The sequence below is a fragment of the Lates calcarifer genome, linkage group LG8, assembly GCF_001640805.2.
Source record: "Lates calcarifer isolate ASB-BC8 linkage group LG8, TLL_Latcal_v3, whole genome shotgun sequence".
Classification (NCBI taxonomy): Eukaryota; Metazoa; Chordata; class Actinopteri; family Centropomidae; genus Lates; species Lates calcarifer.
In genome coordinates, this window is record NC_066840.1 from 15685959 (window position 1) to 15700396 (window position 14438).

Genomic DNA, 14438 nt, shown 5'->3' on the forward strand with positions numbered 1-14438 from the left:
CCTTCCTATATAGCAAAAGTAACCTCAGTAAAGCTAGAAATGGCAGAACTGAAAGATAAGTGAGATGAAAGGATAGATGAAAGGTGTGGTAAACCACAGTAAAGGACACTCCACTAGGGACAGTAACCAGGGGATGGAGAGCACTTAGCTCTTATCAGACATTACACTGATGTAACACAGACAGGCTACCCAGCCACTTCAAAAGTAAATGCTCTGCCACTTCAAACTATTGTTTTTTAGACTTAGTGATGCTCGATTTTATGCTACGACGATTAGTTGTCATTTTCTCTTTTGTCCTTGTTTTAACTCTTCAGGCAGATATTGAAAAAATGCACCACCTTCATTTACAACTAATTTTCAGTGTACATTATTTTTAAAGCAATTGCTCACATTCCAGTATGTACTACACGTCACAGATTTTATTAGATTTTTTAAAACTGCATGTATATCAAAATAAGTTCGGATTTTCTGGAGGCATTTTTATAAAAGATCATTTTTCTGACATTCTACCTGCATTGGACAGTTCACATGTAGTGGAGAGTGACAGGAAGCAGAGGGAGAGAAAGAGGGGGTGACATGCAAGCAATTTCCTCAGCCATCTTAGACCACTGAGACACCACACGCCCCCAAAGCCATTTTTAAATTTGATACTATTTGCTCTTGTCCATCTGTGATCTTATTTCACTGTTGTCAAGCCACAGGGGCAGATTTTGTTCCACTGTAGAGAGAAGACAGAACAAGTTTGAAAGGTTTTCATGGATTATGGACTTCAAAATCAAACTGCAGTTCTTACCGTTTTGCCATTTAAATACTATTAACATCAACTTATGTGTCTGTTTTATACAGTTCCATAAAAAAATAACTTAAATTAAATTAAATTGTTTGAATTCATCAGCTGTGTTGTTTATATACCCCCTGGACAATAAGAATAAAATTGCCCCTGTAAAGTGGCTACAGGATCGTCAGGAATCTGCGTATAGAGTATCAGCAAGCCCAGAGCCTTAACCAGACCTCTTGCTTCATAAAATGGCAACCACCACAACTAAGTGCTCAAGCTAATGTCAAAGTGCTTTAAGCTGCAGCTCCTCTAATAGGTTCCAGATTCCAGCTTCAAAACTATCTAACAACACAGGATTTCATAATAAATGCCTCTAATTCATTTCCAGAAGAAAGCCAGACCTCAATAGTTGAATTAACTTGTTCTAACATAATCTTCAATTTGCCGTGTTGGTCGTGTTTGCGTGATTGACAGGTGTCTCAGCCTATCACAGTCAGCCTTCGTAATTGTTATTTGTTGTTTTTGTCCCACTCAGCCTTACTAACCTTTGACTAAATTGGATTTTGTGGTTCCAGGAACTTCTCAAATGGCAGCGAGCAGTAAACCGAAACCGATGCTTCAAAATGTCTCTTTAGAAGGCTACGAGTGACATCACATTGCTGCATTCATGTTGGTATGTGGTTTCATTCTTGTGTCTTCCTGTCTGTTTCCCCTCTGCTTTCACAGAGCCCCAGCTGAAGGGGATTGTGACGAAGCTGTATAGTCGACAAGGTTTCCACCTGCAGCTGCAAGCAGATGGAACCATTGATGGAACGAAGGAGGAGGACAATGGTTACAGTAAGTTTCAGTCTAATATTTTATCACCCTCATTTGTAAATCACACATCCACTGCCATGATGTGCTGTTGCTCAGGGGGAACATTTGCCCCTTACTACAGTGAATTCCATGTGCTACACACAGGACTGCATTAGCTATATACCTATCAACACTACATCAACTTGAACATCAAATTCATGCCCATTGAATGGCTTAAAGAGAGACAATGTGGCTTTGTTTTTCTTGGGTTTGTCTATATATGTGTATAAGTCTTTCTAAATTGCTGGATTTGAGATTTGAACAGCACTCAAACATTTTTTTATTCCTGTGGATAAAACAGTAGGGGCTCACAGCACAGAGAAAAACACTAAGTAAGTGCTGCAGTACTGAGTAACTGTTTAATTTGATCTAATCAAAGTCGTTCTACAGCAACAGGAGCGCAGATGATGATTGGCTTTTTACTCTCCTACACACTGCCTCTCTGGTGAAAGCCAGTTTTGTCTTATACTATGTACTGATGCATCCCTATCACTGCCATTACACCCACCAGCTGTTTGTTTTCCAATAGACAGATTAAAGAGGAGATCAATGGAAGAGTAATGGCACAGCCATTTGTCTGGTAACAATACAGCAGAAATGGACCACCTTATAATTAGACAGTACAATGAACAATACATGCTTGTAAAGATTAGAGGAGTACAGTGGTCAGTGACCTATGTGAAATCAACTTTGCCCTCACTCAAAAACAAATCTTCATGGTACACTGAAACAGCTTTGATGTAATACTTGCTGTGTAATCCCAACACTAAGCGGATGTAAACACTTCTAGAGGCTCTGAATTAGTACCTCTGTATTCAATTAGTCCCTCAGTGGAGATTGCGTGAGTATCTTACATAGAAATAGCAGCTTTGTGCAAGCGGGATGCTGTCTAAGCAGAACAACACCTTGTAATTTGTGTAGAATTTGTTTCCTAAATAAAACAATGTACTACACAGAGAAGACAATGTGCAGGAGTAGAAATTACAACGATGAAACGACAACATCTTATACACTTACGGACTTATATCACACTCCGACCACCCCACCTTTCAGGTCTGCACGGACTCACTTTTCTGTTGACTTGCATAACAACTGGCCTGCATTGGCACCAAAATAGTTTTTGAAGAGAAAATTAAAGAGTACTGCTGAATAGGAAGAGGAGAAAGAGTGAAGCTCTTTGCACTGCTCCAAAAATAGCGTTGTTAGGCGCTGGGTGCACTTGTCTCCATGGTGACGGAGAGCACAGTCCTCTTGGAGCTACTGGTGTCTTGTGATGGTGGGAGAGGACCTACTCAAATGCACACACACACATATATACACACACACACACGCATACACAAAAACAAGAACTTGATCTTGCTGAGAAGATACACTCTGGCCATTCAGCTGTGGTAATAAAGAAGTTTGATATTTCTGTGACATTTTCATTAGGAAGGCAAACAATGTCAGAAGTAACAAATCCAAGCCTCATAAATCCCTGTGAATTCCCTCCCATTTTCTACACTGTCAGCCATTTTCTTGTATTACATCACAACTGAGCAAACCCACTGGGTATCTAGAGACAAAAAAGAAAGAACTGTAAGGCAACTCTGAATAATTTCCCCTGAAAGAAGGGTACTGTTTTAGTGTTCAAAATGCAGGCCATTGTCAGTTTTTTTTCCCCTTGATATTTTGCTCTATAAAAAGACTCAAATGTTTGCATTTGTTTGTTAAAATGTTACAATTTCCAATTAATTTTCAGCAAGATTGAAGATCGCAGAATTAGGCAAAGAAATTAACCAGTCTATTCTATGTAATCAAATGAAATCTTACATTATTTAATTCAGCCTTACATTTTTCTTAGAGTAACCCAGTTTTCCTCAACTTAAGAACCACTGCAGTTTAACAGCAATCAGACCACAGAAGTGCCGTGTAATGTTGTCACAACAGCTTACATTTCAGCTTCAGTACTTTTCTTGTGCTGTCATATTCAGGCTACTCTAATTGCAGGCATGCTGTTCCCAGAATGAGTAACAGATAGGAAACGTGACTGGCCCTTACTGGGAGCCTGCAGGTTTACGGTCACACCAAAAAGATTCCCAGACTAGTGTGGAGACAGCCCGCAGGCAATCATGAAAACTGTCCCTCAGGCCTCTTCACCCTTCTCATTCCATGTACCTTTCTGCACCAGGAAAGGTCTGTGTGTGGGTGGCAGGCCTGACATCCTCTTCAGTGTGCTCAGGTGTTTCTAGGAGCCAGGAAGTAATTGAGTTTCCCCTCTTGAAAATCTCCATCAGCACACCGACTAGTAATCCCTCTGAAATGAAGTGGACTGCAGATGTGTACGTGTGCGTCGTGGTGGGAGTATGAAGGGAGAGAGCTCGGTAAGCGACGCAGACTGAGAGGGGGGGCAATTATAGAGACAAGAACTGCAAGCACGATAGCAGATGTTTCAGAAGAGGAAGAAATCAAATCATCAAACCTAATGCCATGCTACATACAAGAAAAAAATGTACAAATGTACCTACACAGATCCAAATGTGTTTAATTTATACTTGAATAAGTAATTTGCCACAGTAGTGAGGAGAGATTTCTGCCAAGATGGATCAATCTGAACAATGGTTGCAGAGAATGTTCGCTGATAGTGCCATCTGAAACCTGTAACCATGAATTTTTGGCAAGAAATAGCTTAGCCTCCGCACTGCAGTACTAAGGAACGCTCCAAAAATTAGCAAAACTTGGGAAGACATTTGTTAAAATGGATTAATACAGCCCAGACAAATGGTATTGCTTGTTCCTTCCTCCTCTCAGAGAGCTGTTGTGCTAAAGTCTTATAATTGGTTGTAGAAGAGAGCTCGGATGTGACCCATAATTTAAAAAAATGTATCAAAATTTAGATTACATTACTCTTTCTGTCTTTGGTTGACAGTGTCAGTAAATACAAATTTGGCAAGCAGGTCTATCATTGGTTTGCCAGTTAAATGAATGCACAAGATTACTGTACAGTACATCTAAAAATACTGCAGATATTGAGGTTGTAAATAGCAGGCCTTATCTGTCTTAGATATACATTTTACTGGCAGCATCTGCTGTACATAGCTGCCAAAGCAGGCACCACCGAAGATAGCGTCCCAGAAATGATACACCAACCTGTCATTTTGAAAGCTTTAAGATAGAAGGTGTGTCTTTCCCTAGGGAGCCATCTTTTGATTGCTGCACCATTATATGAGTGTCAGTAACAATGTGTCTAAAAAGTGACAAGCAATTTTATTTTGAGCTAAAGTTAGTTAACAAAGAACTCAACCATACGGTACCTGGGAATATAATTGTGAATTTTAGATGCATGGAGGACCCTCCCCCATGCAAACAACAGCATCGGTAGCAGTAGGGAGAAATGGACAGGAGTTCTGATTCTACAATGAAAACATGCAAATAAATAAAAAGAAAAATTATGAAAGAAAAAAATGCTTAGCACTGAGAACCTTTGCTATTGATCACTATGTTACAAACAAGACTGAAGCTTAAGTTTCTCCAGATCAGCCAAGGCACCATTCAATGTATCCACCATTCTTAGAAGGCTGGCAAATGGACTCATGGGATATTTATCTGTTCATTTTGACATTCTTTTGTTGTTATTGTTGATGTACAACAACAGCAATAACAATATTATTTCAAACATTTCAGGAAGACCTTTCACGTGGCATTTGAAGAATCACAAAACAGGCAAAGCTAGACTGAGAGAGATAGAAAGATAGAGAGGAAGAGGCAGAGTGAACAGGGAAGACAGAGAACCATAGAGGGGGTGGTTCTGGGACTTAAATGCCTTTCTGCTGAACTGAGAATATGCTGCCAATGCCCGTTTACTCCACCAAGTAAATACATTATGCATTCCTCTGGCTGTTGTTTACAATGAAGGCCCAGAGTGGAAGCTGGTCTGCAGTGTTAAAGTGATAAGGGCAGATGAAATAGCCCATCAAAAAGCCTCCATAGTGCACTTTGCTCAAAGGAGTCTGCAGATAGGGATCTACTAAGTGGTTGACAAGAGGACCTATAGTAAGGGCACACTCTGACTCACAGCTTGACTGATGTGAGAATGAAGTTTAATTTCTCCTCTCACAAGTGTCTACATTTGTAAGTCTATATCCTAATGTGATAATGTACAGTCTCAACAGTCTCAACAAACTTCATTCGTTATGATTCTCCTGTGGACATTATTTTCTGTATTTGGTATGATCAAAAAGGTGAAACAAAAAATACCAGCATTGCAGTGGTGATAGCATCACTATTTGGGAGTATGTCCAACAACAGCGGCAGAAGCAATAGATGAGAAGTTTTTCTCTTTTGGGAGTAGAAGCACGACTAGAGACTTTCAGGTGGATGCTCATGTGCTTTCCTCTATTCAGCCTGTGGGCTCCCTGCCAGCATCTTACGAAACACACACTCTCACACACATACACACACTCGTATACAGTACAGGCTGACATTAATTAGGTAGAGATGCATCTTATTGACCAGCTGGGCTGCCACTGGCTCTCTCAGCCTCACGACTCACACTAAGCTCCACTGGTCACAGGTTTATATAGTCTGAGCATGAGCGTGAAGTCTATGCTACAGAGGTGTGCAAGTTTGATCTTTTTAATCTTCCAGCACTTATATGTAATATGCTGCATCACAACTGGCCCATAGTGCTTGAGAGTACAGCTTTGTCAGGTAACAGCAGTATCATAGATTTACATTTGGCTACATAATTTGTTTTCATATTTGATTCCCTTCCATTTCATTGTGAGCTGCTTTGTCATTGCAACAGTTTCTCTGTTTCTGTCTCTTGCTTCTGATTTTGTTCACTTGCTTTTTTAAAACACCCTTGGGAGAGAGTAGCTGAGTCCCTGAGCTTATGTCGTACCTCTATTTGTGGTTTGGTTTTGACAACTCACTCTTCCATCCTCACTCTTCCAGAGATAGAGAACACTAATAACAACTACTTTAACCCCTAGTAGTGAAAGTTGCATATTTAACCAGATTTTTTATGATAAGTGTATTAAATGGAGATGAAAATGTTCCGTTTTTACACTTTTTTTCCTGCTGACTCTCTCTTTCAGCCATGTTCAACCTTATTCCAGTGGGGCTGCGAGTGGTGGCCATCCAGGGAGTGCAGACCAAACTCTATCTGGCTATGAACAGTGAGGGCTATCTGTACACATCAGTAAGTGTCTCATTTAATGTATGGCTAATTTATGTTTGTGTGCATGTGTGTATAGGATGGGTCCTGGCCTCCATCCTAGTGGCTGACCTTCTAGTCCAGCTGTATGCAGAGAAAATGTCAGGTCTCTGGCAGACATCAACAGAGTTACTTTGTTGACATTAGCGACTGGGAGAAATAAAAAAAAAATTACAAAAATAAAAAATGTGAGAGAGGGAGAGGTCATATACTTAAAAGAATAGCAGACATGTTGTTTTAAGTCTTTATATTACAGCAGACTTTTTTCTGTTATTTATATTGTTTGTGTATATGGGTAACTCACTCTCACTGTGCCCACTCAGACACAAAATCATCCTAAGCCTGATGAAAGAGCAGCATCATTTTCTGATATAATTCAGTGTCAATAAAAAGTTCAAGGATTGTGTAAGCAGGCGGAGCAGTGACATATCCAATCGTGGCAGCTGGCTCTTCATCTTTGATTAAATGTGCAAGGTTATGAATAATTCAGTTGCAGGCCGAACAATGTTCCTGTTCGCCTTCCTCCCAAATGCCACCATCGCATTGTGTGGCAGGCGTCACCGAGAAGACTGACAGGCTGGTTGGATGTGCACCCAGAGGGCGTGCAGACACACACATTCACTGTTGACAGACAATCCTCATAGTCAAATTAGTAAAGATTGTTCTGTATGGTAAAGGTCTCAGTAGGCAGACACAATAGTGATTGATAGAAACAAGCTCAGAAACAGCGAAGAAAACGTAATGATCTTGTAGCTTTTTCTTCTGCAGCTGCTGCTGACAAATTATCTGTTACATACTTAGGCAGTAATGTGATGAATGCAGAAGGAAAACTGGCCTCTCACTCACTCGCCCTCTCTCTCTCTCACTCGCCCTCTCAGTCTCACTCTCTCACTGACTGTCTCTCTCTCTCTATCTCTTTCTCTCCCCTGAGTTCGTACATACACACAAACTCATAAATGCATTAATAAACAGGGTTAATGTGCTAGCTTTCACCAAGCATTAGTTCAGTCAGAGACACTTACGTCAAGGAATTGCAAATGGTTATATAGTTAGATATGGTGAAAGTGCCTCTGCTCTTTCAGAGAGCTCTCAATCCAATCCAAGAAGGATCCTGAAGAAAGAACTAGCCCTCTAATGAACAAACACAATAATGACCATTATATATCAGCAAAAACAACATTAACAAAAGGTACAACTGCTACTTAATATGAGACTGAGGTGCTGGGGACAGCTACAACAGCAAGCAGCATTGTAAAGATATCTGCAGAACAGTGACAACTGTCACAATGTACAGGCCAACCTCCTGAGCTGCGGTCCATAGAAATGTACTGTTCTTACCAAATTAATTTTAATATCGGTATCAGTTGAAAATAAATAATTTCTAGCAGAACAATTATGTTCAGTGTAAACAAAGTTCTCATTCAGTGTAGTATTTGTAAGACCAAAAGAATGACAACATAATCACGACAGCCTTTCGCAAATGTTGTATGGCCTGCCTATAATTACATTTTAATGAGTGCTAACAATTGTTTGACAACATATCCATGTGGGTTGCCCTAGCTAAGCATGCCTGAGGGGAATATACAGGAATAATTGAAATAAAACATACTCCTTAAACCCCTTCCCACACACACATGCGCTGTATTTAACATGGCTCCCCAGCAGTCCACAGCTCCCAGTGAGTGATTTTAATGATATGAGCTTGGCTGTCAGTAATTAAGCACATGCAGCAAGCTGTAGGATTAATTTAATAAAGATGGATCCTGCTGGCAAAGGCTCTACAAGCAGAAAGAAGCAGCAGTAGAAGTACTTGCCTATTCTAAACTGTCTTTTATTGCTAAGGTTTTAGAAAAAGTGGATGTGTACAATGACCTTAGATGAGCATTATGTTCTTCAGAAGTTTTCGGTCAGTTTCCGTCCATTACACTTAACTCAAAGAGTTCTTTGCAGTCTTCAATGACATCTTAAAGCACAGTGCTGCAGGAGAATAATCTAGTTTGGTACTGTTGGATTCTGAGTGCATCTTTTCATACTGCTGACCATAGTATTCTAAGCTGAGAGACTTAGGTGGTGTTTGGGTATCTCTGGGTAAACTCTGCATGCTTCTCGTCCTAACTCTCTGACAGATTTCTGGTTGTTGTTGTTAACTCTGCATTCTCAGGTGCTACTATGTCTTGTGGTGTGCCCCAAGGTTCTATCCTGGATCCTTTGTTGTTTGACTTTTATATGCTTCCTGATAAGTAGGTAGATCTTATCACTGCTAACCAGATGATATCCACTTATACTTTAAAAGGCTCACTGTATCTCAAGATGAGACAGAAAATATTCACGCATTAGTGATTGAGAGTGTCACAACAAAGCTTTTGACCAGGTCTTCTAAAAAGGTCTAATCTAACACCTGTCTTCATTCAAGCACTATATCGCTAGATTGTAGCTGAAGTTCTGATTGAAGTTTCTCTTACCTTGATGGGGCCAATGCATTTTAGGTTGTGATTTCTAAAGTTTTAAAATGGGACATCTGTTCTAAAACAGCTATATATAGTAGAGCATAGATAAGCCATACTTCATTGCTACTTAACAATTTTAGATAAATGAGTCTATTACTTAAACAGTTTGGTTTCTTATCTTGGACTCAAAAAACTGGAGCTAGGATTTGGATTTAAAAAAAAAAAAAAAAACTAGAATAAGAATTTGAATAAAATCGAAAAAATATAAAGCTCTTCTTCCAAGTACCAAATTTGCATTTTATTCATTTTTCTTTCTTTCTTTTCTGGTGCATTAATGATATTTTTAATCATTTCAGTCAAATGGTGAAGAGCAAAAAGCTACAGTCTAGGAAGAATACTGCTCAGTGTATACACTACGCCATTTTAGATAGCAGCCTTCATGTGAAATACAGTATCTTCTAGGTGTTTTAAACAGGAAGAATGCAGTTGGGGGATGGGTTGCAGAGCTTTGTGTTTCAGCTAAATTAGAGAGGGAATTGAATTGAATGTGTAGCTGGCTGCCTAATAGTGCCTGTCTTGCTGGGATTGCTGCTATGGTAAAGTGCTGCCTTGAAGCCACACATTAAACCAGCCAATAGCAGGTCAGCATTGGAGGGAGATTCCCAATCAACAGTGGAGAGACAACAGATGACGTATTCTGGGTGGGGGGTTGGTGTGCTGCTGCTGGAATCTGGATGTCTTCCATTATTCTACATGTGTGTGCATAAGTACATGCTTGAATGGAAATGTGAGTGAATTGTGAGTGAATGTTTGTCATATAATAAATAGGATTCATATGATTTACATGCATAGTCAATTTACATTTTTGACACAAATTCTAATGCATACTAAATTATAAACTAATGTTTGCATTTCCTTTGCTGGCATTAATTTGAGTGGCTCTTAGAGCATAAGCTGAGTTGCCTCAAGTATGCATCTGTTTGGATGTAACTGTGTGTTCAACATAAAAGAGCAGAGAACACACACCAAGAAAAGGCGAGGGAGAGTGAGAGAAATGAGGAGTGAGAAGAAAAGTGCACATGTGTGGGTGAGGCAGAATGCACCAGTGAAAATATATTCATCCATCAGAGTCAATGTGTGGGAGAGGAAGATCCAATTAATATGTATTTTACTTTACTATTATCTGTTTTCCTGTTTGCCCCTCTATTTTTGCAGAAGTAGTGGAGCAAGTTTAGCATCAGAACTACAGAAATCTTTTCGATCATAGACAAAATAAGTACTTTGAACATAATCCAAGATAATCTGCAAAAGCATACAGTTACCAACCCGATACCCCTATATATATATATATGTAGCAATGCAATGAATGTTTCCTCTGAATCTGAAAAAAATAATAGTCATTTGCACTTTCTTGATAGGCTTTTAGATTTGTGGGTATATTTTTAGATCCGGTGCTAAGTGATGTCCACATATCTCACGAGGTGCCTTTGAAGTGGTGTTATTAATTTCCTGGTGGGTCATATTTGAATTAGCGTGAGTCACTGAGGCTCCAGTTGAGTCTCGTCTAGACTGCTCTGTGTGAGTGTGTGTAAAATGGAGAGTTCAGGGCTCTTGGGGTGGAAATATTTATCAGGCTAGCGTTGTGGTTTACAAGCTCTTCGTACCTAAAACACCACGCCACTTAAATCCCTGTAACAGCTACGCATTTTGTGAAGGAGCTCCTATAAGATTAAAACCATCACATTCTAACTTACTTATAAAGGCACTCTGGATATACATTAAGTGCCATCTAAAGGACTAAAATGAAAAGAAGGGTAATATGGATAATGCACAGAGGAGGACAAAAGAATGATGATGATGATGATGATGATGATATAAATAAATAAAGGCTGCTAGGTGAATGCAACACCAGCATTAGATCCATCAAGTCCCCTCTCCAATTTTTGTCTAGATTTTGGTATATATTCTAACCTGTCACTGAAACCTTGTATAAGGAATGCAGAGGTTGTGCAAGAACATATTTTATTTAGTATTTGAGGTTTGTAGAATCAATAAAAATACAGACCGAAAGGCGTCAAAGAAGCCTGTACATTGTTGTGCTTGTGCATTATGTATTTGTATTTTAGTATACTCTTGTTAGATATGTAGTTGGCTCACAGCCATAGCTTTTCAACCATTTAGTGAGCACAATGCCTCTGGTAAATAACCACTGCTGTAAGGTTTCACTCCACTGAGCTGTGTCATTAACTAGTTTATGTTGTGTGTGTATGTGTATGTGCTCCTGGCCTGATCGTGTAGCCTGTGTGGGTGTGTCTATTTGTATTTGGTATTTGTGAGGGTCTTTTCCACTAGCTTAAAGCTATCCAATTTATTCCCACACAAATGAACACTATGAGTTTACTTTATCTTTAGCTAAAGAAAAAAGGTGCGTTTTAATCCACTTCCATTCTACTGAAAAGACTGGTACATTGAAAAGCCGGATTTAGCAAGATTTGTCTTCACTGCCCAGCCATAGCATTAGCTTTTGTGAGTCTCACAAGCATTGATGTGGCTGCAAAGAAACTAGAGCAGCTCTCAGCCCTGATTCCATTGGCATAATCGGTGTCATTTAAGTTTCAATATGGCAGCTGAATACACATGAGGCAGTGCACAGCATTGATTTGGCTTGTCTTGTGAAAAATCCGGCCAATATCTCTACAGAGGAGATCAGATCCATTACGCTAGTATTTCTCCTCCTGCTGATTGGATCAGGAAAACATTATTCAGCTGTAATTACTCCCCAGAAGCCAACAAAATGCTGTACATCATAATTGATAGTGTTTTCTTGAGATGGCTGCCTAGGTAATGGAATATTCATTTTACAGTTACCCTTATCACTGTTGAAAGGTGTAATTGTGTGCTACAGTGCATGAGGTCTCACAGATGGGCAGTGTGTGTCTGTGTGTGTGTGTGTCTGTGTGGTTTACATTCATGGACATTGCAAATGACAGGGAAACATGCCTCAGTACATTACGCTCAACACTTGCATCATCCTTTAAATATCATTTAAATATCCCTATAGGCAGTTATTGGATCGTAAAGAGCCCGGGCAATGCTTCTACAACTTCAGCAGGGATTCCCTCTCGCTATAAAACACGAGACTGTTCCCTGCCTCTCCTTGGTCTTTGCCAATGAGATAAAATCCACTTCATTTAGAAAGAGAAGAGTAAATTAATTTGTGTATAAGAAATGTCTGAATGCAAGAACAAACGTTATTTGGAGGTGAAATACTGACAGTGAAGATCTGTTTTTATACAAACATACAAGAGTGTTTACATGTGCAGTGAATGCAGCACTGAAATGAGATTTGCATGCCTGTCACTGCAGAAATTTTCAAAGGAATGGAGGAATGATGAAAAGGAAAGAAAGGACGATTTCCTAGGCAAAGGTTTTGTGCTTTTAACTATTAATACTACTACTAATTCAATTTAAATCTGTAATTCATATACGAAAAATCCTGATATCCTGTTAATTGTTAGCACATTTCTGTACTAAATATACTATAATGTGATAAAATAAATGTATGTACAAATGCAAATGGATGAATACAGCTTTACAGTGGAATCTAAAATATATTTGTAGAATGATGTGCCCAGTACAAGGATGAAAAAAACCCTCCCTATACACACACATATGTAAGGCAGCCTACATATGTACACCAACAAGCCGCACAGCTAATATGTAAATAACAGGCAGTACATGTCACTGTTTGCACTGTATTAGGTTACAAAATGACTCTGGTATAGAACATGAATAAAACTTTTCAAACATCTGTCCTCCTGTTCACTTGCTCTTGCTCTTATCTACCGGGCAGGTCCAACAGTATGTGAAGACAGAGAGGTCTGTAAAGTTAAATGAAAACACTGCTCAACCCCCACACTGATGCTTTAGAAAAGAGGAATGAATAGGGATGGACTGTAAATTTTGCCTATTCCTTTCCAATAAAATCTGGAGAAATGTATGACAGAGCTGCCAGCAGCACAACTACAAATTTTCTCATAGCTACAGAAATAGGAAGAGCTTAGAGACCTGTACCAGAGAGGTATGAATGCAGCGAATCAAAATCTTTAGTGCAATGAAAACACCAGAGCCTTTTTATCACATTTTCCGTTAGCCTAAATGGTTCTATATGAAAAGGGCACCGCTCCTGACAGCGTTATGAACACTGAGACAATGCTGTGGTAAGTTTTTTTCTTAACAAAAATGCTTGTCTGGACATTGTATAAGTGAGGTTGCCAGCTGTGCATCATTTGGACAAAGACGTGTCATAGTTGCATATTTCAAGGAAAAAAGCCCATGTAGTGTAATGGGATCATTAAAAGTCCATTTAACCAAACCACCATAGAGAAATGCAGGGAGGGAGATGACAAGGCTGATATTATATCTATGCAGATAGTGTTCTGCTTTTTATTTCTAAAGTGATTTCCCCTCGCTCCATCTGGCACTGGAGTCATGATTAAAGTGATGTGAGATTTTTTCACTGAGAGATTAGTTTCAGTGAACAATAGATGTGCTATTGACTGAAGAAGACGTTACTGGAGCCCATTCAAAAGAAATCTGAATGTTTCTGTCTATCACAGTCCTGTTAGAATAGAAATGGGGATCCCCTGCCATTTTAGCCCCTCCTTGGGTCAGTCTGAGCGAGCCTGTTGTCCGTAGACCTACTCCAATACAGCAGTACCCGCCAGCAGCCTCTCCTCCATCTTGGCTCTAAAGCTCCCTGTATCTAACTGTATGCGTCTGTTTATCAATAGACTCTTATTCTTCTCCAGGGCGAGCGTAACCAGCCAAATCCACATAAGCTCATTATTAGAGCTAGAACAGAACTCCTGGCTCGAGAGCTGAGCAGCCCGTTGTGTAGCTTCCAACTGCCGCTCGTGCATAACTGAGATGGATGCTGCCCAGCCTTTCTAAGATTGCTGCTGCTAATCAGGCTGAACAAGAGAGTCAGACAGCAAGGAAGACAGAAGACACTGAGGTATTGAGGGAGATGAATAGTCAAAAAATAAACAAGCATGAGGGATTGAGAAAGCAAAGGAAGACAAAATATTTTAACCATAATCTGATGTAAGAGGATTGAGGGGAGACAATCTAAGATACCTCTAATGGTCTAGACAAAAGC

At 39.6% G+C, this 14438-nt stretch overlaps 1 protein-coding gene across 5 annotated transcripts in view; it reads left to right on the forward strand.

The window, feature by feature from the left end:
* The window catches only part of fgf13a (fibroblast growth factor 13a), an 89258-nt gene that overhangs the window by 66014 nt on the left and 8806 nt on the right, over nt 1–14438 (forward strand). For all 5 annotated transcript variants that reach the window (XM_051072462.1, XM_051072463.1, XM_018660406.2 and 2 more), the window contains 2 exons: nt 1505–1615; nt 6712–6815. In XM_051072462.1, the coding sequence (XP_050928419.1) occupies nt 1505–1615; nt 6712–6815 (215 nt within the window). The remainder of the gene's footprint in view (nt 1–1504; nt 1616–6711; nt 6816–14438) is intronic.